Source organism: Heterodontus francisci, chromosome 40 (assembly GCF_036365525.1).
Source record: "Heterodontus francisci isolate sHetFra1 chromosome 40, sHetFra1.hap1, whole genome shotgun sequence".
In the NCBI taxonomy this organism is placed as follows: domain Eukaryota; kingdom Metazoa; phylum Chordata; class Chondrichthyes; order Heterodontiformes; family Heterodontidae; genus Heterodontus; species Heterodontus francisci.
The window spans coordinates 8,606,081-8,633,587 of NC_090410.1; the positions used below are offsets into that span (position 1 = coordinate 8,606,081).

At 45.1% G+C, this 27,507-nt stretch overlaps 1 protein-coding gene across 5 annotated transcripts in view; it reads left to right on the forward strand.

The window, feature by feature from the left end:
* LOC137353208 (meiosis initiator protein-like) overlaps positions 1–27,507 on the forward strand; it is a 68,342-nt gene that overhangs the window by 32,922 nt on the left and 7,913 nt on the right. The window contains exons 8-13 of one of the 5 annotated variants that reach the window (XM_068019269.1): positions 7,407–7,521; positions 8,458–8,552; positions 12,929–13,072; positions 14,769–14,890; positions 16,790–16,993; positions 19,275–19,525. In XM_068019269.1, the coding sequence (XP_067875370.1) occupies positions 7,407–7,521; positions 8,458–8,552; positions 12,929–13,072; positions 14,769–14,890; positions 16,790–16,993; positions 19,275–19,525 (931 nt within the window). The remainder of the gene's footprint in view (positions 1–7,406; positions 7,522–8,457; positions 8,553–12,928; positions 13,073–14,768; positions 14,891–16,789; positions 16,994–19,274; positions 19,526–27,507) is intronic. The other 4 variants (XM_068019270.1, XM_068019271.1, XM_068019273.1 and 1 more) reach the window with 4 other exon arrangements.

The window sequence follows — 27,507 nt, forward strand, 5'->3', positions numbered from 1 at the left end:
AGGTATACAAAATTAAGAGGGGCCTAGATGGAGTAGACAGGAAGAATCTGTTTGCCCTAGCGGAGAAGTCAATTACCAGTAGGGCACACATTTAAGGTGATTGATGCAAGGATTAGAGGGGACATGAGGAAAAACTTTTTCACCCAGAAGTTGGTGGATGTCTGGAATTCACAGCCTGGCTCGGTGGTGGAGGCAGAAGTCCTCAACTCACTTAAAAGGTACCTGGACCTGCACCTGAAGTGCTGTAACCTGCAAGACTACGGACCAGATGCTGACAGGTGGGATTAGAATGGGCAGCTAGTTTTTTCAGTCAGCGCAGACATGATGGGCAGAATGGCCTCTTTCTGTGCTGTAACTTTTCTTTGGTTCTATATGGCTGGTCCAGTTAAATTTCTGGTCAATGGTAACCCCCAGGATGTTGATGGTGGGGGATTCAGCGATGGTAATCCATTAAATGTCAAGGATAGATGGTTAGATTCTCTTTTGTTGGAGGTGGTCATTGCCTGGAACGTGTTATGCGCAAATGTTACTTGCCACATATCAGCCCAAGCCTGAATGTTGTTCAGGTCTTGCTGCATGTAGCCACAGACTGCTTCAGTATCTGAGGAGTCGTGAATGGTGCTGATCACTGTGCAATCATCAGCGAACATCCACACTTCTGACTTTATGATATAGGGAAGGTATTGGTAAAGCAGCTGAAGATGGTTGGGCCGTGGACACTACCCTGAGAAACTCCTGCAGTGAAGTCCCGGGGCTTAGATGTTTGGCTCCAACAACCACAACCACAAACATCTTACTTTGTGCTAGGCATGACTCCAACCAATGGCGCGTTTTTCCCCTGATTCCCGTTGACGTCAATTTTGCTAGGGCTCCTTGATGCCACACTCAGTCACATGCTGCCTTGATGTCAAGGGCAGTCACTCTATCTACTTTATACTACAGTGTCAGCCCATGTTAGAGGCCTGGTGGGATTTATAGTAGGACTCAGAGCAAACGAAGTCTGTTTACAGAGTCTATTTAAAAAGAGCCTCTATGGACTGCAGTAAAGAGAACTCATAGCCAAAACTTCAGCACCTTCTCTTGATAAAAGCAGGTTGATTTCTCCCACAAAATGCATTAGAGGATAGTTACATTATACATATTAAGTGCATAAGATAAATCCCAGTCACTTACAGCAGTATGGTCTCCATCCGTGACTTACTCAATCATCTGCATACCGGCTGGGAGTATTGGTGTATGCAGCTGGAAAAGATCAGCTGGTCCATCAGGCTTGTTCCATATCTTCATGGACATCTGCACACCAAGACCCTCCCTGACCACCAACCAGCTGCACTATATCCTGTGGGAGGCAAAAACAGGAGGAAAAACTCTCGGCCAATTTTGGGGGGAAATGCTCTCTGACCACACCCCCCCACCGCCCCACAGCCCCACAAAAGCAATCCAGCAATTCCAGGAGACCACTGCGACTGGGAGACATGTCCCCAGAACTCCACTTAGCTTCTATGTGTAGTTACGTCAACAACACTTAGGAAACCATCCAACTCCTTGTGTTTGCAAAGAATTGACACTGACTGCATGAGTCCACAACTTGTTTCATAGGTCAACTCTCTGTGAAATGAAATCCCATCCTTGTCACTAATTTTGTAAGATTGAGCAGGGTGGGATTCTTTTTCTCTAGAAAAGAGAAGGCTGAGGGGTGACCTGATAAAGATCACTAAAATTATGTAAGGGATTTGATAGAGTAGACGTAGAGAAGATGTTTCCACTTGTAGAGCAGTTCAAAACTATGTAAAATAGTCGCTAATAAATCCAATAGGAAATTCAGGAGAAACCTTTTTACCCAGAGAGTGGTGAAAATATGGAACAGGATTAATTAAGATGAATAGCATAGCTGTATTTAAGGGGAAGCTGGATAAGCACATGAGGGAGAAAGAAGTAGAAGAATATGCTCATATGGTTAGAAATAAAAGGTGTGGGAAGAGGTAGTTTTTAGGCTGTTCATTCTATGTAATTCTATGACACCTAACCTAGTTCTGTGCTTCTGTAAGTTATGCTCATGTCCCTTGCCCTAACCTATCTACACAGACTGAATCTAATCCTTTTGTTATTTCAAAGACCTCAATTAAATTTCCTTGCAGCTTACTTTTTAGTAGAGTATAAAGTGCCAACTTTCTAAACCTAATGGCCTGAACATTGAAAGAGAGAGAAAGATGTTAGAACCAGAGATGAGGGAGATTGCTGGCTAGATGTAAGCATCCTACAGAGTTATCAAACACTAGTTTACGCCTGAGATTTCCCTGCCCAATGATTTCCCAATCTAGGTCCTGCTGTTGGGGGAAGCATGTTTGGATATTTAGCACACTCACAACGGGAGAGAAATTCAATGTCAAATCCAATTTGGGTTGGATTTAGTTTGAGAACAATGGAAGCAGGTGCATGAAACTTAGGGAACCTACAAATATGCAAAAGTCGTACCATTAGATCTTTCGCGTTCAACAGGTAGACAAAGCCTCGGTTTAATGTTTCATCTGAAGGAGAATGAAACTCTGCCTCAGTACTCCATTAGAATTTCAGTCTAGACTGTAAAAAGTTTAGTAATTGTTTAAGCACTGGAGTTGATGCATTGGACCACTGGACTTAGACATGTTTATTCTCCATGATCTTCAACAGCTGTGTTGGGGTGCTGGACAGATTACAGGTACTTCTTCCACAAAGAGGAGGAAGAGCGAACAGTACAGAGCCTTTCCAGGTTGTTGTTGCACACACCGGCTGTGCCTAGAGCCGAGGAGTAATCTCCTCATCCATTTCTGTGACAGAGTGTAGTCAAAAAAGAGAGAAACTTTCGATAGAAGAAGTAGTGTTTCCAAAAGAAAAACTAAGGCTAATACATTAAATTGGTTTCAAGACAATGATGGCCCTCTAGGTATCCATGATTGACAGTAATAGGTGAGGTGAGAGTGGCCGCCCTTTACATCAAGGCAGCATTTGACTGAGTATGGCATCAAGGAGCCCTAGCAAAACTGGAGTCAACGGGATTCAGGGGAAAATTCTCCACTGCTTGGAGTCATACCTAGCACAAAGGACGATGATTGTGGTTGTTGGAGGTCAATCACCTCAGTCCCAGGATATCACTGCAGGTGTTCCTCAGGGTCGTGGCCTAGGTCCAACCATCTTCAGCTGCTTCATCCATGACCTTCCCTCCATCATAAGGTCAGAAGTGGGGATGTTCGCTGATGATTGCACAATGTTCAGTACCATTCGTGACTCCTCAGATACTGAAGCAGCTCATGTCCATATGCAGCAAGACCTGGACAACATCCAGGCTTGGGCTGATAAGTGGCAAGTAATATTCGCACCACACAAGTGCAAGGCAATGACTATCTCAAATAGGTGAGTATCTAGCCATCTCCCCTTGACATTCATTGGCATTACCATCTCTGAATCCCCCACCTTTAACATCCTGGGGGTTACCTTGGACCAGAAACTTGAACTGGAGCAGCCATATAAATACTGTGGCTACAAGAGCAGGTCAGAGGCTGGGAATTCTGCGGCGAGTAACTCACCTCCCGAAAGCCTGTCCACCATCTACAAGGCACAAGTCAGGAGTGTGATGGAAAATTCTCCACTTGCTGCGATTGGTGCAGCTCCAACAGCACTCGAGAAGCTCAACACCATCCAGGACAAAGCAGCCTGCTTGATTGGCACCCCATCCACCACCCTCAACGTTCACTCCCTCTATCATAGACACACAGTGATAGCAGTGTGTACCACGTACAAGATGCAGCAACTCACGAAGGCTTCTTCAACAGCATCTTCCAAACCTGCGACCTCTACCACCCGGAAGGACAAGGGCAGCAGATGCATGGGAATACCACCACCTGCAAGTTCCCCTCCAAGCCACACACCATCTTGACTTGGACTTATGTCACCGTTCCTTCACTGTTTCTGGGTCAAAATCCTGGAACTCCCTTCCTACACCCCAAGGACTGCAGCAGTTCAAGAAGGCAGCTCACCACCATCTTCTCAAGGGCAATTTGGGATGGACAATAAATGCTGGCCTAGCCAGTTATGCCCACATCCCACAAACGAATAAAAAATAAATAAATGTATTCTTGTGGATTTCCTTTATCTGTTCAAGTGTTAGCATGGCTCAGTTAGTAGCATTCTCACCTCTGAGTCAGAAAACTAGGTTGAAGGCCTACTCTAGGACTTGAGCACATAAATTAACTTTTAATAGAACATAGAACATAGAACATAGAACATACAGCACAGAACAGGCCCTTCGGCCCACAATGTTGTGCCGATCCTTTGTCCTCTGTCAAGGACAGTTTAATCTATACCCCATCATTCTCCTTTATCCATATACCTATCCAAAAGCCTTTTGAAAGTCCCTAAAGTTTCTGACTCAACAACTTCCCCGGGCAAGGCATTCCATGCCTCGACCACTCTCTGGGTAAAGAACCTTCCCCTGACATCCCCCTTATATCTCCCACCCTTCACCTTAAATTTATGACCCCTTGTAACGCTTTGCTCCACCCGGGGAAAAAGTTTCTGACTGTCTACCCTATCTATTCCCCTGATCATCTTATAAACCTCTATCATGTCACCCCTCATCCTTCTCCTTTCTAATGAGAAGAGGCCTAGAATGTTCAGCCTTTCCTCGTAAGACTTATTCTCCATTCCAGGCAACATCCTGGTAAATCTCCTCTGCACCCTCTCCAAGGCTTCCACATCCTTCCTAAAATGAGGCGACCAGAACTGCACACAGTACTCCAAATGAGGCCTTACCAAGGTCCTGTACAGCTGCATCATCACCTCACGGCTCTTAAATTCAATCCCTCTGCTAATGAACGCTAACACCCCATATGCCTTCTTCACAGCCCTATCCACTTGAGTTGCAACTTTCAATGATCTATGCACATAGACCCCAAGGTCTCTCTGCTCCTCCACATGCCCAAGAACCCTACCGTTAACCCAGTATTTTGCATTCATGTTTGTCCTTCCAAAATGGACGACCTCACACTTTTCAGGGTTAAACTCCATCTGCCACTTTTCAGCCCAGCACTGCAACCTATCCAAGTCCCCCTGCAGACGACAATAGCCCTCCTCGGTATCCACAACTCCACCAACCTTTGTATCATCTGCAAATTTACTGACCCACCCTTCGACTTCCTCATCCAAGTCGTTAATAAAAATCACAAACAGGAGAGGACCCAGAACTGATCCCTGCGGCACGCCACTGGTAACTGGGCTCCAGGCTGAGTATTTACCATCTAAGACCACTCTCTGCCTTCTATCAGTTAGCCAATTCTTAATCCAACTGGCCACATTCCCCACTATCCCATGCCTCCTGACTTTCTCCATAAGTCTACCATGGGGGACCTTATCAAATGCCTTACTAAAATCCATGTACACCACATCCACTGGTTTACCCTCATCCACTTGCTTGGTCACCTGCTCAAAGAATTCAATCAGGCTTGTGAGGCAAGACCTACCCCTCACAAAACCGTGCTGACTGTCCCGAATCAAGCAGTGTCTTTCCAGATGCTCAGAAATCCTATCCCTCAGCACCTTTTCCATCAACTTGCCTACCACCGAAGTAAGACTAACTGGCCTGTAATTCCCAGGGTTGTTCCTATTCCCTTTCTTGAACAGGGGCACAACATTTGCCACCCTCCAATCACCTGGTACCACCCCCGTCAGCAGAGAAGATGAAAAGATCATTGCCAGCGGCTCTGCAATTTCATCCCTTGCTTCCCATAACATCCTTGGATATACCCCGTCAGGCCCGGGAGACTTGTCTATCTTCAAGTTATTCAAAAACCCCAACACATCTTCCCTCCTAACGAGCACTTCCTCGAGCTTACCAGTCTGTTTCACACCGTCCTCTTCAGTAATACACCCCTTCTCATTCGTAAATACCGAAGAGAAGTACTCATTCAAAACCTCACTTATCTCTTCCGGCTCAACACACAGTCTCCCGCTATTGTCCTTGACCGGACCTATGGTCCCCCTGGTCATCCTCATATTTCTGACATACGCGTAAAAGGCCTTGGGGTTTTCTTTTATCCTACCCGCCAAGCATTTTTCATGCCCTCTCTTAGCTCTCCTAATCCCTTTCTTCAGATCCTTCCTGGCCATCTTGTATCCCTCCAGAGCTATGCCTGTGCCCTTTTTCCTCAACTTGATATACGCATCCTTCTTCTTCCTAACAAGACTCTCAACCTCTCTTGTCAACCACGGTTCCCTCACATGACCATCCCTTCCCTGTCTGACAGGGACATGCTTATCAATGGCCCCTACTATCTGCTCCTTGAAAAAGTTCCACATTTCGACCGTGCCCTTCCCTGCCAGCATATGCTCCCAACTTATGCTCCTCAGTTCCTGCCTGACAGCATCATATCTACCCTTCCCCCAATTGTAAACCTTGCCCTGTTGCACATACCTATCCCTCTCCATTACCACAGTGAATGCTACAGAATTGTGATCACTATCTCCAAAGTGCTCGCCCACCAACAGCTCTATCACTTGCCCTGGTTCATTACCTAGTACCAAATCCAATATTGCCTCCCCTCTGGTCGGGCAGTCTACATACTGAGTCAGAAAAGCTTCCTGGACATACTGCACAAACACTACCCCATCCAAACTATTCGATCTAAAGAGTTGCCAATCAATATTTGGGAAGTTGAAATCCCCCATAATTACTACCCTGTGACTTCTGCTCCTTTCCAAAATCTGTTTCCCAATCTGCTCTTCCACCTCCCTGCTGCTATTGGGGGGCCTATAGAAAACTCCCATCAAGGTGACTGCTCCTTTCCTGTTCCTGACCTCAACCCACAGTGCCTCAGTCGGCAGATCCTCCTCGAAAATTCTTTCAGCAGTTGTTACACTATTTCTAACTAACAATGCCACCCCCCCACCTCTTTTACCACCATTCCTAATCTTATGAAAACATCTATAACCAGGTACCTCCAAAAACCATAGAGTATGAAGAAGCAGTGTTACATTGTCAGAGATGCCACGTTTTTAGCTGAGATGTTAAGCCTGGGCCCCAGTTGCCTGATTCGTTAGTTCAAGTGGACATTAATAATCCCATTTGGCAGTCTGTGAAGAAGAGCAAGGGGTTCTCCTGGTTTCCTGAGCCAACAGACGTCCCTAAACCAACACTACCGAAAACATGCTAATTGGTCATTCATCTCAGTGGTGTTTGTGCTCACTGTAATGGCAACACAGTGCTGGAAAATGGCATTAGAATAGTTAGGTGCTTGATAGCCGGCACAGACATGATGGACCAAAGGGCCTGTTTCTGTGCTGTATAACTCTATGACTCTATGGTAGTCGCTTCTGTTTGTTGGGTGAAGTCATTGAGTGTTGAGGAGTAATTTGAATTTCTGTCACTTGTATAGGAAAGTGTGAGATGAACAATGACCCAAAGTGCTCTCCTGATAATGATGAGAGAAAGGTGAACTGCAGTAACGAGTTCAGTGTGTACGACCCATCGATCAACACGCCGTATCTAAGGTAACTGACGCAATCCATGAATTGTGTCTTTTTTTTAAACAGTCATCTGCTCCATTCTTGGAGGTGCTGACTCATTTGGTATTACAGCAAGCAACGTAACCCTCTTGTATCCTTAAATGGTCATCCATCGCCCCTGTGCTCACTGACGTACATTGGTTCTCAGTTTGGCAAACCCTCAATTTTAAAGTTCTCATCCTTGTCTTCAAGTCCCTCCAATGCCTCACCCTCCCCCCCACCTCTGTAATCTTCTCCAACCCTCCAAGATCGCCTTGAATTCTGGCCTCTTGTGCGTCCCTGATTTTTATCACTCCATCATTGGCATCCGTTCATTCGTTTGCCTTGGCTCTAGTTCTGGAATTCCCTCCCGAAAGCTCACTGCTACCACCTCTATCTCCTCCTTTAACACGCTCCTTAAAACCCACCTCCTTGACCAAACGTTTGGTCGCCTGCCCTAATATTTCATTTTGTGGCTCAGTGTAATTTTGTTTGATAACTCTTCTACAAAGTGCCTTGGGATGTTTTACTACATTAAAGAAGCTTTATAAATGTAAGTTCTTGTAATGATTGTCCACAGGCAGTTCTTCTATGGGAGCATTGAAACATTGCATCCAATCCTGATCCCAAACGAACCCAGATGTGGAGCCTGTGATCCTGCCATGGCTGAGTTCAGCTAATTCAGCCTGGGATTTCAGTCTGCATCTGAATGGTCTGTATTGGTCAATCCCACACCAGCCATTGCATTTACTCACTGAACCGTCAGTGTGACCAACATTAACAACAGGACGTAAGGCTTGTGGACAGGAGTTAGGCACCATACCTGGGGCTTTTGATAAGGTAGAGATGCATGGATAAACAAGGCAGATAAAACAAGAGGAAAGTTGTAAAGTTAAAAGCTCTTATTCATTACGTCTTTTCACTCATACTTTTCCCGCACAGTATGAAAGATCAGAAACTGGTTCACTACCTCTCATCCCACGATGAGGATGATGATGTCGACCGGAGTCCCTGGCTTCCACAGGAGTCCCCTCGAGGTGTGACATTTTCTTTCTATACTGCTTCTCTGGCTTCAAAAAAAAGGCAATTGGGCATTAATTATGTGAGCAGCCTAGAAAACGCTATTGTTCTGATAAGTGAATAAGTCTGAGAACTGATCATGTGTTAGTTTGGATAAGTAAATAATTAGAATAAGTAAAAGCAAAATACTGCGGATACTGGAAATCTGAAATAAAAACAGAAAGTGCTGGAAATACTCAACAGTTCTGGCAGCATCTGCGGAGAGAGAAACAGAGTTAACGTTTCATGTCGACCTTTTATCAGAACTCAGTTCTCTCTCCACAGATGCTGCCAGATCTGCTGAGTATTTCCAGTACTTTCTGTTTTGATTAGAATATGTAATTGTGTACTAGTTTGGATTAATTAATATTTCAAATAACTGTTAGTCTGGATAAGTGAATAATTAGAATGCGAATGGAATTTGTGTGTTAGTTCTAATGTCAGACCGTATTGTTACAACCGGGTTTTTAGCTTCACCTCAGTGAGCCCTTGCTCATTGCTTTCTAATTGTAGTTGTAAAGGAACCAATCAGACAGGCTTTCTTAGGTTTAAACCAGAAAGATGTAAGTTTATTAACCTTACCACTCTAACTTGGTTAAAATTACTGAAATGCATGATGCAACCACGCTAGCATGCATACGAGATAAAAACACACACAAATAGATACAGAGGAGGAGAAAGAATTAAAGGGGGAGGGTTTGGAGTAGTAGATGGAATTTAGTAACTGCCTTTAGTTTTGCTGTAAAGTCTTTGGTTGGAATTGCAGTCTTGTAGTTCCAGCTGGGGCCCAATGCACACTTTCAAACTTGCTTCTCTGGTACCAGAAGGCTGAAGAGGTCCTCTGACTTGAGGCTTAAGTTGCTTCCGTGGGTCCCTGGGACTTTGAGAGAGAAAGAGACACAGAGAGAGGGGCCTTTCTTTTCTTTGGTCTTCGAATTGTAGTCTGCCCTTTCCGTGTTCGCAATCCAAAAAGTCCTTAGGTTGGCCAGCAGGTTAGTCATGTGATCAGCTCTGTTTGAAACAGCATCGTCTGCGAGGATTGTTGATTTCAAAAGTTCTGCAGTCACACTCAGTGGTGGGAGGGGAGGGTGGATGTTTGTCTCTTACAAAGTCAGTGGCTCTCAATGTGTTTTGATCACCACTATTGACAAAACTCATCTCGCTAATTGAATCTGTGAGTACCCCCATTGTCTCTCTATGCAACTGTCTCTCAGAATGCAAATGTGCAGCCATGTTTTAGCTGTTCAGCTCTGTGGTCCTTCGAAACAAATTATGTTCAATATCCAGTAAAAAGTTTAAGTAGTGTTCCATATGATGAAATTAATATGTTTCCATTTGGTAGATGTGGTTTCTGTCACAGTATTTAACAATATTATTTCAGCACAGAAACTGAGTGAAGTGAAACCTCAATCTCGTAGTCATCCATTCTTCCCTCCCACAGCACCTCCTGGTATTCTGTTACAGAGCAGACATCTAGGAACAGGTCACCTGTTGAACTTTTGCTTGATAAATTAGTGTAATATGCATGTGTTTGTATTGCCAACCAAAGCTGGTGTTTGACTGCACCCCACCTACTAATGGTGATAATGAATATTCTGGTGTACTTACTGCTGAAGCAGGGTCAGGTGGCAAATGAAATTTAATCCTAACGGATGCAGAGTGTTGTACATCGTATGAAATAATGTGAGACATACGTACATGATGAATGGAATTGAATTAGTACAAGGTGACTCAGAAAGAGACCTGTGAGATACTACTGTTTGGCATCTGTTCCATCTCTGTGAAGCACGTTGGGACATTTACATTAAAGACGTTGCATAGATCCATCTTGTGTCTGTCAAGTTCTAGACAATGTGGTGAGGCAATTGAAGAAGCTAGGATATAAATCCAGAATGGTGGAATGTATGTCTGATGAACTTGCACTTAGGATTTACAGTTTAGTGTTTAGACCATACTTGGAGTACTGTGTACGTTTCTGACCATTGTAAAACAAGAGGCGAGCTCACCCCTTCCGGACGGTGCAGAGAAGACTGATTGCAACCTAATGAGGAAGGGTTACAGAAGCTCAATCCCTGCAGCCTAGAGAAAAGATGCTGAAGGGAAGGCCTTGTTTAGTATATAACAATATGTAGATAAGGTAAATCCTACTTTAAAATTAGGAATTTTAATAGGCCAGAGGTCATAAATAAGTCCACAGTTTTATGGTAAATAATAAGGCAAATTCTATAATTATCACATGGGATTTTGAGATTATTACCAGTGTTTTGGAAATTATGTTCTGTGATTCTGTCCACTTCTCCCCAATGGCTGCACTGCCCGAGGTGGCAGGTTTTCAAAGAGGTGTTAAACCAGGGACCTGTTTGCTTGCCACGGTCGATGTAAAAAATCCCATAGCATTGTTTCATTAAGAGCAGGAAGTTGTCCTGGTGTACTAGCTACCATTTCTCCCTCAATCAACACCAACAAAAAAGATTAACTGGTCATTCATCTCACTTGCTGTTAGTGAGATCTTGCTGTGTGCAAATAGATTGCTGTTTTGCCTATACAATAGTACACCTCAAAATTTAACGCATTGAGCATGATGCTCCTTGAAATATTCTGTTGGAACAAAATAACTTGTTTCTCTGAAAACTGCAAACCAGTGGCCTTGGCATGTAAAGGCAAGTTCTTTCTTTCTAACATATAAGCTAAAATAGCTGGTTCCTCTCCTCTCATTCTGTTATTGTTATTTCCATTGTTGCATGGAGAACCCCAAAGATGGCTCATTTGAGATTGAACTATACAAATCTGAAGGACCTATGATGTGTTCTGTAAGCTGGTCTCAGCAGGGGCAATCGTTGGGGTGTCACAGTTGGCCTCTGCAACTTTGTGCTAATGAGTTTTTTTTTAAAGTCAGTCAAGGTTTCTTTTCCTGATGGCTATCCGGTAACTCCTCTGATAATCTGGACGCAGGTATGATTTCCACCACACCCCCACCTACCCCATAGTGGAATATCTTGCTGCCACTCACTGGACTCAGATGTGCATTTGGGTGTGTTATCAAAGATGACTGATTACCCTAGCCCTGTGCCCCAGCAAGAGTCAGCAACTTAAGGAGAAAAAAGAAAGACTTTGCCTTTCACAACCTCAGTACCTTACAGCCAATGAAATACTTTTGAAGTGTAATCATTCAGTCATATTTATAGGAAACGCGGTAGGCAATTTGCACAAACAGTAATGAGATAATGACTAGGAAATCTGTTTTTAGTGCTGTTGATTGAGGGATAAATATTGACCAAGACACCAGGGAGAACTCCACTGCCTTTCTTCAAAATGATGCCATGGAAACCTTTATGTCCATTTGAGAGGGCAGACGCAACCGACAGTGAATAACTCCCTCAATACTGCACTGGGAGAGTCAGCCTAAACTTTGTGCCGAAGTCTCTGAAGTGACACTTAAATCAATGACCCTCCGACTCAGATGTGAGAGTGCGAGTCACAGCTGACATGAGGCAAAAATGGGGAAAATAAATTAAGGCATAAAACGGATAAATTTAATTAACAAAGATGAACACTGCAAAAGATATTTGGATGAAATCTTCCTTTGCAGTATTAGAAATGAAAGTATGGATGGGTTTAATAAGGAGGAAAATCTGCTGGAAAATGCACAGCAGGTAGAGTCATAAAGTCATACAGCACAGAAACAGGCCCTTCGGCCCATCGTGTCCATGCCAACCATCAAGCACCTAACTATTCTATCCCATTTTCCAGCACTTGGCCCGTAGCCTTGTATGCTATGGCGTTTCAAGTGCTCATCTAAATACTTAAATGTTATGAGGGTTCCTGCCTCTACCATCTCTTCAGGCAGTGCGTCCCAGATTCCAAACACCCTCTGGGTGAAAGAATTTTCCCTCAAATCCCCTCTAAACCTCCTGCCCCTTACTTTAAATCTATCCCCCTGGTTATTGACCCCTCCGCTAAGGGAAAAAGTTTCTTCCTATCTAACCTATCAATGCCCCTCATAATTTTGTATACCTGAATAATGTCCCTCCTCAGCCTTCTCTGCTCAAAGGAAAACAACCCTAGCCTTTTCAGTCTCTCTTCATAGCTGAAATGCTCCAGCCCAGGCAACATCCTGGTGAATCTCCTCTGCACCCTCTCCAGTGCAATAGGTAGGCCAGGTAAGTCAGCAACTGTGAAGAACAGAAAGCTTATGATGTTTCAGGTTTAACACTTCATCAAAACAGTATTGATGGATAAATTTATTTTAAAAGGGTTTGCACCATTGCTAAAATAACGCATTAATATTATGTTGTATAATTCACCCAAATCGGGATTTATTAGCCGCCTCTAATCTACATAATCCTTTCCCAAGGAGCAGCAGAGATTCATTCTCCTGTCAGTGGCTCTCTAGCTACATCAGGGCTGCAGGCAACATTGGGTTTGAGTCCTTCTCTCTTCTCATCTCCAGGGCGCCACGTTCCACTTCTGCAGGACAGGAAGGAAAACCTGGCTCAAGGTAACGGGGCTGGTTTAGTACGGTTTGTCAGACCCTTCAAAACGTTGCCAATACCGGCCACTTTCCCAGTACTAACCCCAGCTCACACCTTGATAAACAGAAAAGCTCAGCAAAATCAACACAGTCACTAAGAGTAAAAAAATCTTCTCTATTGTATTTAAAAAGAAATTGGGCTATCTTTTCCGTGATCTTTAAAAAAAAATTTGAACTAAATTGGCTATGATTTAGAACAATAGTTCAGTGAAGTGGGGAAATCCAACTATCTGATCAGTTATTCTGAATCGAAATTTAGTTTCTCTATGGCCCATCTTTTTGGCTGTCTAAAGGTGCTTTTGCATTTGGCTTTTCTTTCAGTTCAGCTCTCGGAGAGTGATGTCCATGCATCAATCTCCACCCTCACATTGCTAAACCCAGCTTCCTCATCTCAAATGCAGAAACATGCAGCTGAAATTAGCCACAAAAGCGATCACAATCAGCAACTTCCATGACGTACATTAACAGTAAGGTCTCAGTACATCAGAATTTTACTATTCCACTTGTTATTTTCACATAAAGTAAAACTGAGACCTGAAACTAACACTGATTTGGTTAAAAGCTCTTATTAGTACATGCCCTGCAGCCTATTCCCATTATACTATGAGTTTATCACCATATCTATGATGGTGTACTATTGCACAGCTCGATTGGCTTAGTTAGTGAGTGCACCAGGTGATGGAATACTAAGCCACAGAGGCCAAGAAAGTCCCAGGTTCAGTTCACAATCTGTGCTGAGCTATCTGATGGGAGACAGGTGATTGGCAGTTTGGGTGTTGCAGCAACTGGCCTCAGCACCTTGGCTGAGAGAGAACGAAGAAAAAAAATTAGCAGATGGTTTCACACCAGCTACCTCTCCTGCAAGGTGTATGTATCCGTATATCAGGTATGGACAGGATTGGGCTTGGCCTGGGTGGTCATGTAGCCTGCTGATACTCAGGGTTAGATTTTTCCCCATTTTATTACCTGTTTCCAGGTGGACCAGGGCAGGTAGGGGCAAGATATCAGCTGTGGAGTTTTTCCTCTAGCTGTTTCTGAATGGAAGGACAACAGATGCTCTGACATATTCTTCTTAAAATTATATTTTTCTCTCAGGAGGCGGGCACCTTCTCAGGGCAATAAGGGTTGGGCAATAAAAATCAGCCTTAGGTTAGCAATGTGAGAAGCCTTCTTGAACTGGTGTACTTCTTACGGCTCCCACAGTGGTGTGGGGTAGGGGCTTGCAGGATTTTGACCCAGCTTTGCGAAGAGGACCGAGGGGGATTTAAACTTTAGGCAGTCTGCAAGCACATTGCAGCTGATTGCAGCTTAATCAACGCAGCGGTTTAAATTTTTTTAAACTTGTCTACGGTGGAAGCATCCTGAACTAGTGCTGCAGGCACTCAAGGCCGAAAGCCTTGATACTCCTTCCTCACTCACAGGTTGGTTTCCCAGTAAGTGTCAGCTGTGACTCAGTTGGTAGCACTCTCACTTCTGAGTCAGTAAGTTGCAGGTTCCAGTCTAAGAGACTCGAGCACATACTCTAGGCTGAGTGTGTATGCTGAGAGTTGATTAAATCAGTGACATCTGTCTTTTTTGTCCACCAGTCTTCGAATTACACAATTTAGGCTGAAAAGCAAACCTGTGATTTCCTGCCACAACATTGTAATTTTCCTGCTTACAGCCTTGTTTGGAGCCGTGTGCCTTAGCCCAGAACTCCCAGCGACCAGACCTGGAGACTTGAAGCTGTCTAACGCAGGTCAAAACCAACAGTATCCTAATGGCTACTGGAATCTCACTTTAAAGGTACTAATTCTATGTGGCCTACACAAAGCTTTTAGAATATGGACATTTTAAAAAATATATCTCATTGTTCCCTCTCAACTCCAGCCCTTACCTTTCCTGTTCTGAAGGCATTTATGCCTGAGTAGCATTCTCACCTCTGAGTCAGTAGGTCATGGGTTTTCAAGTCCCACTCCAGAGACTTGAGTACATAATCTAGGCAGACGCTCCGAGTGTGGTACTGAAGGAGTGCTGCATGATCTAAGGTGCCATCTTTGGGATGAGACCTTAAGCTGCTCTCTCAAGTGGACATAAAAGATCCAACGGCACTATTTTGAAGAAGAGCAGGGGAGTTCTCCCTGGTGTCCTAGCCAATCATCATCCCTCAACCAACATCACTGATAACAAATGATCTGGTCATTATCACATTACTGTTTGTGGGATCTTGCTGTGCACAAATTAACTGCCGCATTTCCTACATTACAACAGTGACTACACTTCAAAAGTACTTCATTGGCTGTAAAGCACTTTGGGACATCCTAAGCTTGAGAAAGACGCTATATAAATGCAAGGCTTTATTTCTTATGTCACTAAGGCACCAGTTGTCCTCTAGTATTTCGTCCATTAAATGGCCATTATTGAGCCATGAGCCGTGACAGTGACAGTCTGTTTGATCATGGAGGACATTAAGGTTGTGTCCAACCTAGGCCTCTTCTCACATGGGAACAGGACGAGGTCATTCAGTTCCTCAAGCCTGTTCTGCCATTCTATTAGATCATGGCTGATCTATATCTCAGCTCCATTTAATCGCCCTTTCTCCATATCCTTCCCTAACAAACTCTATCAACCTCTATCTTGACAATTTCAATTGACTGAGTAACCACAGCCTTTGGGAAAGAGAGTTTAATTTTAGAAGGATATGCTGATAGGGTAGGAGGAGACGTGTGTGGAACATGAACACGGGCACAGACCAATTGGGCTGAATGGCCTGTTTCTGTGCAGTAAATTCTTTGTAATGTCCACTGCTCTTCATGTGAGCAGGTTTTTCCTGATTTCATTCCAAGCTGGTCCAATTATAGTTTTAAGACTCTGCCCCTGGTTCTGGATTCCCTCACCAGAGCTGATCGTTTCTCTATTTCTACCTTGTCAAATCCCTTTCTGATTATAATACCTCAATTAAATCGCTCCTCAACTTTCAAAACTCAAAGGAATACAAGCCAAGTTTATGGTCTCCACAGACACTTTCCAGGAAGAGTCACTGGATGGTGATTAGGGGCAGGTACCCTAGTTAGTTTGATCCCTTCCCAGCCCAGTGGGACTGAGATTAATTGTACTGTCCCAGTCTCCACCCTGGCTGAGGTCAGCTCGCTCGGAACAGATAGGAGGCCGAACCAGCAACTATCCTGGTCAATCTGTTTGAACTTTTCACTGCCGATATCCACCATGTCGTTAAGGAGCTTGAAAGTTTTCGGTTTGGGTGAGACTCAGATAAAACCGAGTTGGTTGTGTGCTTACCACTAGTGTAGTAATGAGCAATGCAGGTCTGAAGAGCTCGGGATTGATCCCTGGTGCACGCAGTCACCTGAATTGGGGCTCTAAAATGGCTTCTGTTCCTCTGGATTAGAGGGAAGAAAAATCAGCCAAGGTTTCCATTCCCAGTCACTTATACTGGAACATGGGTGTTCGGTAAAGACAGGATGGGACTTGGCTGTAACGCTACCCATCGTCGAATAGCCTACTGGCAATCACCCATGACGCATGGATACTTGAATAACTACGGAAACGACACTGCTATAATCAGTGTCTTCAGGGAAACTGAGGGTGGGAAAGACGGAAAGTCGGGTTATACACTTACAAAGTGCAGGCTGCATTGAGGAGCTGGCTCTGTAGGTAATAAATATCTCCTCGCTTTGCTTTACTCAGGACGATCCAGATCAAATTGTGCCAGTAACTCCGCCGCTGACCTCCGACTCTTTCCAGTCAACCTTCATTTTCGACCACTGCTACCTCCCATACAGTGAGACAAGTAGGACAGACTCCAGCCAGGCTGACAGTACTTCTTCAGGGGACAATTCCTGCCAGATTTGTCCAAGCTTAGAGAAGTGGGACAGACATCTTCTGCAGGAGGTGACTTACTCCATCATAATCTGATCCCACCTTCATATACACATTTTTGTACTGTTTATTTTTGTGCTCATCAAGGGAATTTCAGACTCCCAATGTCTCCCAGGTCAGTTTTAGCATAGCTTAGATGGAGAGTAAAGCTCCCACAACACTGCCCCAACATTGTGCTTGAGCCAACTTCAGACTGTAACCGTATAATTCTTGTCTCTTGAGTTAGAAGGTTGTGGGTTCAAGTCCCACTCCAGAGTAGTGTTGAGCTGTTGGAAGTGCAATCTTTCAGGTGAGATGGTAAACCAAGGCAACGTCTGCCCTCTCAGATGGAAATAAGAGAGCCCATGGCTACTATTTCGAAGGGGAGTTCTGCAGTCAACATCACTAAAGCATATTATCTGGTCATTATCTTGTTGCTGTCTGTGGGAGCTTGCTGTGCGCATATTGGCTGCTGCATTTCTGATATTACCACAGTGACTGCACTTCAAAAGTACTTCAATGGCTGTAGAGAGCTTTGGGTCCTCTTGAGGTTGTGAAAGGCACTGTAGAAATAGAAGTCTTTATTTTTCAATTTCTCTCGCCTGTCATTCTATGTCTTTTCTGAGTGAAATTGCTGTCTGATGCCTTTTGGGGCTAGCTTTGCACCATGTGCTAGTTACTGGATTGAGACTGCTCGTTAGTCTGGCTTGGGTCCCTATGGCGAAAGGCCAACATCTAACCCTATGTGCTGCCCAATCATTTATACATTTATTTATTATGCTCTTAAGATGAGAGTCTTGCTATCACTTCTTGGACCAGCGTTCAAACCCAGCCTCAGCTAATGACACAAAAGCTATAACTGTATGCTAAGATTGTTACGTGAAGTCGGTTTTACTCAGTCTTAATCTAGTTGAATTGTCAATCAAACATAGAAGCAGCGGTTTGGATAATAACTGGTGTAGGAGAATGCTCCTCTGAGACACAACAGGGAACAGGACTCAATCCCAGCTCGGTGAACAACCCGTGCCCAGGAGAATCATGAAACACATAACGTAGCACAATTCAAAGCAATGTAAACCACACGTGGCTCCCAGACTGGGTTGAGCATCATTGAGCATCAAGATACTCATAAAATCATTAGGACTCTCAGCATAGAACAAGGTCATTGAGCCCATTGTGGCTGTGCTGTGATAGCACCACATGTCAGAGATATCTCCTCCATTCCCAATTCCTCGCTCTTTCTCTATACCCTTCAGTACTGTTGTCTTAAATGTCATGATTAAATGTCAGCTTCAGCAGTCACATGCAGTAATGTTTCAATAAAATAAAACTCATTCTAACCTCCCTTTTTATAGTTTTCGTACAAGAATCATAGACTTTTGACAGTGCAGTATGGAGTCGCTCAGCCAATTAATGCTTAATTTATGCCCTTTAGTTACTGTTTTACCAACCAGTAGAAAAACTCTTCTTGCTCAAACTCACAAAGTTCATTTGTTCTATTAGACTTTCCTCTACTGGATATAGACCTGGCTTGTTAGGTCTCTCATTATGACTAGCTCAAATAGGTAGAAAGCTGCTCTTGATATTGACTTAAAGACAGAATGGAAAATACTGCTTGTGATAATTCCAGCCTTGGAATCGTAAGATCTTACAGCACAGAAGGAGACCATTCAGTCCCTTGTGCCTGTGCTGACTCTTTGAAAGAGTTGTCCGTGTAGTCCCACGCTTTCCCCACAGCCCTATTTTTTTTTTCCTTTTCAAGTATAGATTACATCCTTCTTCAAAGTTAATATTAAATCTGCTCCCACCACCCTTTCAGGCATTGTGTTCCAGTTCATCACAACTCGCTGCATAAAAAAAAGACTCTTCATCTCCTTTTTGTACTTTTGCCAATAATGTTAATTCTGTGTCCTCCAGTTATCAACTTGCCTGCCAGTGGATATTGTTTATCTCTCCCTACTCTTTCAAAACCCTTCATAATTTTGAGCGCCTCTATTTAATCTCCCTTTAACCTTTTCTGCTCTAAAGGGAACAATCCTAGCTTCTTCTCTCCACATATCTGAAGTCCCTCATCCTTCTGGTAACATCTTAATAAATGTTCTCTGCACCCTCTCCAAGGCCTTCACTTCCTTTTGAAAATATAATGCCCAGAATTAGACACAATACTCCAGCTGAGGCCGAACCAGTGATAAGGTCTCGCATTCCACCCTGTGATTTATAAAGGCTTAACATAAGTTAGCTTCTCACCTTTTGAAGGGAGAGTTGTGCATTGGGGTGTAGCTGGGTTATCTGACTCTCTGACTGTCACTCCCAGGACAGCGATGAAAGCGAACGTTGGCTGTCTTCAAGTGATGACATGGAAGACAATGATATCACCTGGACTCCGTACTGCAGGGGAAAGCTTTTACAGCAAACAGCTTTGAGCAAACAGAAGCGCACCAAGATCATCAGCCAAGGCAACCACAGCAAGACACGCAGGAAGAGGTGCTGCACTCTCCAACTCAAGAAAAAATGTGTCAATGGCTTCATCATGTTCTGTCGTATTAACAGGAGGCTGTACATCAGGTAAGGAAGCATAATGGTACATAATACAGTTCGTCAGACAGGTGATAGTGATACAGTACATCAGAGTGCAGAGAGAGTGTGTGATACATTACGTCAGAGAGTGGGGAGAGTGTGTGTGATACAGTACATCAGAGCACAGGGTGTGTGTGACACAGTATATCAGAGAGCAGGGATAGTGTGTGATATAGTACAACAGAGCGCAGGGAGAGTATGTGATACAGTACATCAGAGAGCAGGGAGAGTGTGTGATACAGTACATCAGAGAGCGGAGAGAGTGTGTGATACAGTACATTAGAGGGCGGGGAGAGTGTGTGATACAGTACATCAGAGAGCGGGGATAGTGTGTGATACAGTATATTAGAGGGCGGGGAGAGTGTGTGATACAGTTCATCAGAGAGCGGGGAGAGTGTGTGATACAGTATATCAGAGAGCGGGGTGTGTGTGATACAGTACATCAGAGCGCAAGGAGAGTGTGTGATACAGTACATCAGAGAGCGGGGAGTGTGTGTGATAGAGTGGGGAGTGTGTGTGATACAGTACATCAGAGAGCAGGGAGAGTGTGTGATACAGTACATCAGAGAGCGGGGAGTGTGTGTGATACAGTACATCAGAGAGTGGGGAGAGTGTGTGATACAGTACATCAGAGAGCGGAGAGAGTGTGTGATACAGTACATTAGAGGGCGGGGAGAGTGTGTGATACAGTACTTCAGAGAGCGGGGATAGTGTGTGATACAGTATATTAGAGGGCGGGGAGAGTGTGTGATGCAGTTCATCAGAGAGCGGGGAGAGTGTGTGATACAGTATATCAGAGCACGGGGTGTGTGTGATACAGTACATCAGAGCGCAAGGAGAGTGTGTGATACAGTACATCAGAGAGCGGGGAGTGTGTGTGATAGAGTGGGGAGTGTGTGTGATACAGTACATCAGAGAGCAGGGAGAGTGTGTGATACAGTACATCAGAGAGCGGGGAGTGTGTGTGATACAGTACATCAGAGAGTGGGGAGAGTGTGTGATACAGTACATCAGAGCGCAAGGAGAGTGTGTGATACAGTACATCAGAGAGCGGGGAGTGTGTGTGATAGAGTGGGGAGTGTGTGTGATACAGTACATCAGAGAGCAGGGAGAGTGTGTGATACAGTATATCAGAGCTGGGAGAGTGTGTGATACAGTATATCAGAGCAGAGCGAATGTGTGATACAGTACATCAGAGCAGGGAGAGTGTGTGATACAGTACATCAGAGAGCGGGGAGAGTGTGTGATACAGTACATCAGAGAGTGGGGAGAGTGTGTGATACAGTACATCAGAGCAGAGCGAATGTGTGATACAGTACATCAGAGCAGGGAGAGTGTGTGATACAGTATATCAGAGCTGGGAGAGTGTGTGATACAGTATATCAGAGCTGGGAGAGTGTGTGATACAGTACATCAGAGAGCGGGGAGAGTGTGTGATACAGTATATCAGAGAGCGGGGAGAGTGTGTGATACAGTACATCACAGAGCGGGGAGAGTGTGTGATACAGTACATCAGAGAGCAGGGAGAGTGTGTGATACATACAGTACATCAGAGCTGGGAGAGTGTGTGATACAGTATATCAGAGCTGGGAGAGTGTGTGATACAGTACATCAGAGAGCGGCGAGAGTGTGTGATACAGTATATCAGAGAGCGGCGAGAGTGTGTGATACAGTATATCAAAGCGGGGAGAGTGTGTGATACAGTTCATCAGAGAGCGGGGAGAGTGTGTGATACAGTACATCAGAGAGCGGGGAGATTGTGTGATACAGTACATCAGAGAGCGGGGAGTGTGTGTAATACAGTACATCAGAGAGCGGGAAGAGTGTGTGATACAGTATATCAGAGCAGGGAGAGTGTGTGATACAGGACATCAGAGAGCGGGGAGAGTGTGTGATACAGTATATCAGAGCTGGGAGAGTGTGTGATACAGTATATCAGAGCTGTGAGAGTGTGTGATACAGTACATCAGAGAGCGGGGAGAGTGTGTGATACAGTATATCAGAGAGCGGGGAGAGTGTGTGATACAGTATATCAAAGCGGGGAGAGTGTGTGATACAGTTCATCAGAGAGCGGGGAGAGTGTGTGATACAATACATCAGAGAGCGGGGAGAGTGTGTGATAAAGTACATCAGAGAGCGGGGAGAGTGTATGATACAGTACATCAGAGAGCGGGGAGAGTGTGTGATACAGTACATCAGAGAGCGGGGAGTGTGTGTGATACAGTACATCAGAGAGTGGGGAGAGTGTGTGATACAGTACATCAGAGAGCGGAGAGAGTGTGTGAAACAGTACATTAGAGGGCGGGGAGAGTGTGTGATACAGTACATCAGAGAGCGGGGATAGTGTGTGATACAGTATATTAGAGGGCGGGGAGAGTGTGTGATGCAGTTCATCAGAGAGCAGGGAGAGTGTGTGATACAGTATATCAGAGCACGGGGTGTGAGTGATACAGTACATCAGAGCGCAAGGAGAGTGTGTGATACAGTACATCAGAGAGCGGGGAGTGTGTGTGATAGAGTGGGGAGTGTGTGTGATACAGTACATCAGAGAGCAGGGAGAGTGTGTGATACAGTACATCAGAGAGCGGGGAGTGTGTGTGATACAGTACATCAGAGAGTGGGGAGAGTGTGTGATACAGTACATCAGAGCAGAGCGAATGTGTGATACAGTACATCAGAGCAGGGAGAGTGTGTGATACAGTATATCAGAGCTGGGAGAGTGTGTGATACAGTATATCAGAGCTGGGAGAGTGTGTGATACAGTACATCAGAGAGCAGGGAGAGTGTGTGATACAGTATATCAGAGCTGGGAGAGTGTGTGATACAGTATATCAGAGCAGAGCGAATGTGTGATACAGTACATCAGAGCAGGGAGAGTGTGTGATACAGTACATCAGAGAGCGGGGAGAGTGTGTGATACAGTACATCAGAGAGTGGGGAGAGTGTGTGATACAGTACATCAGAGCAGAGCGAATGTGTGATACAGTACATCAGAGCAGGGAGAGTGTGTGATACAGTATATCAGAGCTGGGAGAGTGTGTGATACAGTATATCAGAGCTGGGAGAGTGTGTGATACAGTACATCAGAGAGCGGGGAGAGTGTGTGATACAGTATATCAGAGAGCGGGGAGAGTGTGTGATACAGTACATCACAGAGCGGGGAGAGTGTGTGATACAGTACATCAGAGAGCAGGGAGAGTGTGTGATACATACAGTACATCAGAGCTGGGAGAGTGTGTGATACAGTATATCAGAGCTGGGAGAGTGTGTGATACAGTACATCAGAGAGCGGCGAGAGTGTGTGATACAGTATATCAGAGAGCGGGGAGAGTGTGTGATACAGTATATCAAAGCGGGGAGAGTGTGTGATACAGTTCATCAGAGAGCGGGGAGAGTGTGTGATACAGTACATCAGAGAGCGGGGAGAGTGTGTGATACAGTACATCAGAGAGCGGGGAGTGTGTGTAATACAGTACATCAGAGAGCGGGAAGAGTGTGTGATACAGTATATCAGAGCAGGGAGAGTGTGTGATACAGGACATCAGAGAGCGGGGAGAGTGTGTGATACAGTATATCAGAGCTGGGAGAGTGTGTGATACAGTATATCAGAGCTGGGAGAGTGTGTGATACAGTATATCAGAGCTGTGAGAGTGTGTGATACAGTACATCAGAGAGCGGGGAGAGTGTGTGATACAGTATATCAGAGAGCGGGGAGAGTGTGTGATACAGTATATCAAAGCGGGGAGAGTGTGTGATACAGTTCATCAGAGAGCGGGGAGAGTGTGTGATACAATACATCAGAGAGCGGGGAGTGTGTGTGATAAAGTACATCAGAGAGCGGGGAGAGTGTATGATACAGTACATCAGAGAGCGGGGAGAGTGTGTGATACAGTACATCAGAGAGCGGGGAGTGTGTGTGATACAGTACATCAGAGAGTGGGGAGAGTGTGTGATACAGTACATCAGAGAGCGGAGAGAGTGTGTGAAACAGTACATTAGAGGGCGGGGAGAGTGTGTGATACAGTACATCAGAGAGCGGGGATAGTGTGTGATACAGTATATTAGAGGGCGGGGAGAGTGTGTGATGCAGTTCATCAGAGAGCAGGGAGAGTGTGTGATACAGTATATCAGAGCACGGGGTGTGAGTGATACAGTACATCAGAGAGCGGGGAGTGTGTGTGATAGAGTGGGGAGTGTGTGTGATACAGTACATCAGAGAGCAGGGAGAGTGTGTGATACAGTACATCAGAGAGCGGGGAGTGTGTGTGATACAGTACATCAGAGAGTGGGGAGAGTGTGTGATACAGTACATCAGAGCAGAGCGAATGTGTGATACAGTACATCAGAGCAGGGAGAGTGTGTGATACAGTATATCAGAGCTGGGAGAGTGTGTGATACAGTATATCAGAGCTGGGAGAGTGTGTGATACAGTACATCAGAGAGCGGGGAGAGTGTATGATACAGTATATCAGAGAGCGGGGAGAGTGTGTGATACAGTATATCAAAGCGGGGAGAGTGTGTGATACAGTATATCAGAGCAGGGAGAGTGTGTGATAAAGGACATCAGAGAGCGGGGAGAGTGTGTGATACAGTATATCAGAGCTGGGAGAGTGTGTGATACAGTATATCAGAGCTGGGAGAGTGTGTGATACAGTGTATCAGAGCTGTGAGAGTGTGTGATACAGTACATCAGAGAGCGGGGAGAGTGTGTGACACAGTATATCAGAGAGCGGGGAGAGTGTGTGATACAGTATATCAAAGCGGGGAGAGTGTGTGATACAGTTCATCAGAGAGCGGGGAGAGTGTGTGATACAGTACATCAGAGAGCGGGGAGAGTGTGTGATAAAGTACATCAGAGAGCGGGGAGAGTGTATGATACAGTACATCAGAGAGCGGGGAGAGTGTGTGATACAGTACATCAGAGAGAGGGGAGAGTGTGTGATACAGTACATCAGAGAGAGGAGAGAGTGTGTAATACAGTACATCAGAGAGCGGGGAGAGTGTGTGATACAGTATATCGGAGCAGGGAGAGTGTGTGATACAGTACATCAGAGAGCGGGGAGAGTGTGTAATATAGTACAACAGAGCGCAGGGAGAGTGTGTGATACAGTACATCAGAGAGCGGGGAGAGTGTGTGATACAGTACATCAGAGAGAGGAGAGAGTGTGTGATACAGTTCATCAGAGAGCGGGGAGAGTGTGTAATACAGTACATCAGAGAGCGGGGAGAGTGTGTGATACAGTACATCAGAGAGCGGGAAGTGTGTGTGATACAGTACATCAGAGAGCTGGGAGAGTGTATAATACAGTATATCAGAGAGCGGGGAGAGTGTGTGATACAGTATATCAGAGCAGGGAGAGTGTGTGATACAGTACATTAGAGAGCGGGAAGTGTGTGTGATACAGTTCATCAGAGAGCTGGGAGAGTGTATAATACAGTATATCAGAGACCGGGGAGAGTGTGTGATACAGTATATCAGAGCAGGGAGAGTGTGTGATACAGTACAACAGAGCGCAGGGAGAGTGTGTGATACAGTACATCAGAGAGCGGGAAGTGTGTGTGATATAGTACATCAGAAAGCAGGGAGAGTGTGTGATACAGTATATAAGAGAGCAGGGAGAGTGTGTGGTACAGTACATCAGAGAGCGGGAAGTGTGTGTGATATAGTACATCAGAGAGCAGGGAGAGTGTGTGATACAGTATATAAGAGAGCAGGGAGAGTGTGTGATACAGTACATCAGAGAGCGGGAAGTGTGTGTGATATAGTACATCAGAGAGCAGGGAGAGTGTGTGATACAGTATATAAGAGAGCAGGGAGAGTGTGTGATACAGTACATCAGAGAGCAGGCAGAGTATGTGATATGGTACATCAGAGAGCAGGGAGAGTGTATGATACAGTATATCAGAGAGCGGGAAGTGTGTGATACAGTATATCAGAGAGCAAGGAGAGTGTGTGTGATATGGTACATCAGAGACCAGGGAGAGTGTGTGTGATATAGTACATCAGAGAGCAGGCAGAGTGTGTGATATGGTACATCAGAGAGCAGGGAGAGTGTATGATACAGTATATCAGAGAGCGGGAAGTGTGTGTGATACATTTCATCAGAGACCTAGGAGAGTGTATAATACAGTATATCAGAGAGCGGGGAGAGTGTGTGATACAGTACATCAGAGAGCTGGGAGACTGTATAATACATTATATAAGAGAGCGGGGAGAGTGTGTGATACAGTACATCGGAGAGCGGGGAGAGTGTGTGATACAGTTCATCAGAGAGCTGGGAGACTGTATAATACATTATATAAGAGAGCGGGGAGAGTGTGTGATACAGTACATCAGAGAGCAAGAAGAGTGTGTGATACAGTACATCAGAGAGCAGGGAGAGTGTGTGATACAGTACATCAGCGAGCAGGGAGAGTGTGTGATACAGTACATCAGAGAGCAGGGAGAGTGTGTGATTCAATACATCAGAGAGAGGAGAGAGTGTGTGATACAGTACATCAGAGAGCAGGGAGAGTGTGTGATACAGTACATCAGAGAGCAAGAAGAGTGTGTGATACAGTACATCAGAGAGCAGGGAGAGTGTGTGATACAGTACATCAGAGAGCAGGGAGAGTGTGTGATACAGTACATCAGAGAGCAGGGAGAGTGTGTGATACAGTACATCAGAGAGCAGGGAGAGTGTGTGTGATGTAGTACATCAGAGAGCAGGGAGAGTGTGTGTGATATAGTACATCAGAGAGCTGGGAGAGTGTGTGATACAGTTCATCAGAGAGCAGGGAGAGTGTGTGTGATATAGTACATCAGAGAGCAGGGAGAGTGTATGATACAGTACATCAGAGAGCAGGGAGAGTGTGTGTGATATAGTACATCAGAGAGCAGGGAGAGTGTGTGTGATATAGTACATCAGAGAGCTGGGAGAGTGTGTGATACAGTACATCAGAGAGCGGAGAGAGTGTGTGAAACAGTACATTAGAGGGCGGGGAGAGTGTGTGATACAGTACATCAGAGAGCGGGGATAGTGTGTGATACAGTATATTAGAGGGCGGGGAGAGTGTGTGATGCAGTTCATCAGAGAGCAGGGAGAGTGTGTGATACAGTATATCAGAGCACGGGGTGTGAGTGATACAGTACATCAGAGAGCGGGGAGTGTGTGTGATAGAGTGGGGAGTGTGTGTGATACAGTACATCAGAGAGCAGGGAGAGTGTGTGATACAGTACATCAGAGAGCGGGGAGTGTGTGTGATACAGTACATCAGAGAGTGGGGAGAGTGTGTGATACAGTACATCAGAGCAGAGCGAATGTGTGATACAGTACATCAGAGCAGGGAGAGTGTGTGATACAGTATATCAGAGCTGGGAGAGTGTGTGATACAGTATATCAGAGCTGGGAGAGTGTGTGATACAGTACATCAGAGAGCGGGGAGAGTGTATGATACAGTATATCAGAGAGCGGGGAGAGTGTGTGATACAGTATATCAAAGCGGGGAGAGTGTGTGATACAGTATATCAGAGCAGGGAGAGTGTGTGATAAAGGACATCAGAGAGCGGGGAGAGTGTGTGATACAGTATATCAGAGCTGGGAGAGTGTGTGATACAGTATATCAGAGCTGGGAGAGTGTGTGATACAGTGTATCAGAGCTGTGAGAGTGTGTGATACAGTACATCAGAGAGCGGGGAGAGTGTGTGACACAGTATATCAGAGAGCGGGGAGAGTGTGTGATACAGTATATCAAAGCGGGGAGAGTGTGTGATACAGTTCATCAGAGAGCGGGGAGAGTGTGTGATACAGTACATCAGAGAGCGGGGAGAGTGTGTGATAAAGTACATCAGAGAGCGGGGAGAGTGTATGATACAGTACATCAGAGAGCGGGGAGAGTGTGTGATACAGTACATCAGAGAGAGGGGAGAGTGTGTGATACAGTACATCAGAGAGAGGAGAGAGTGTGTAATACAGTACATCAGAGAGCGG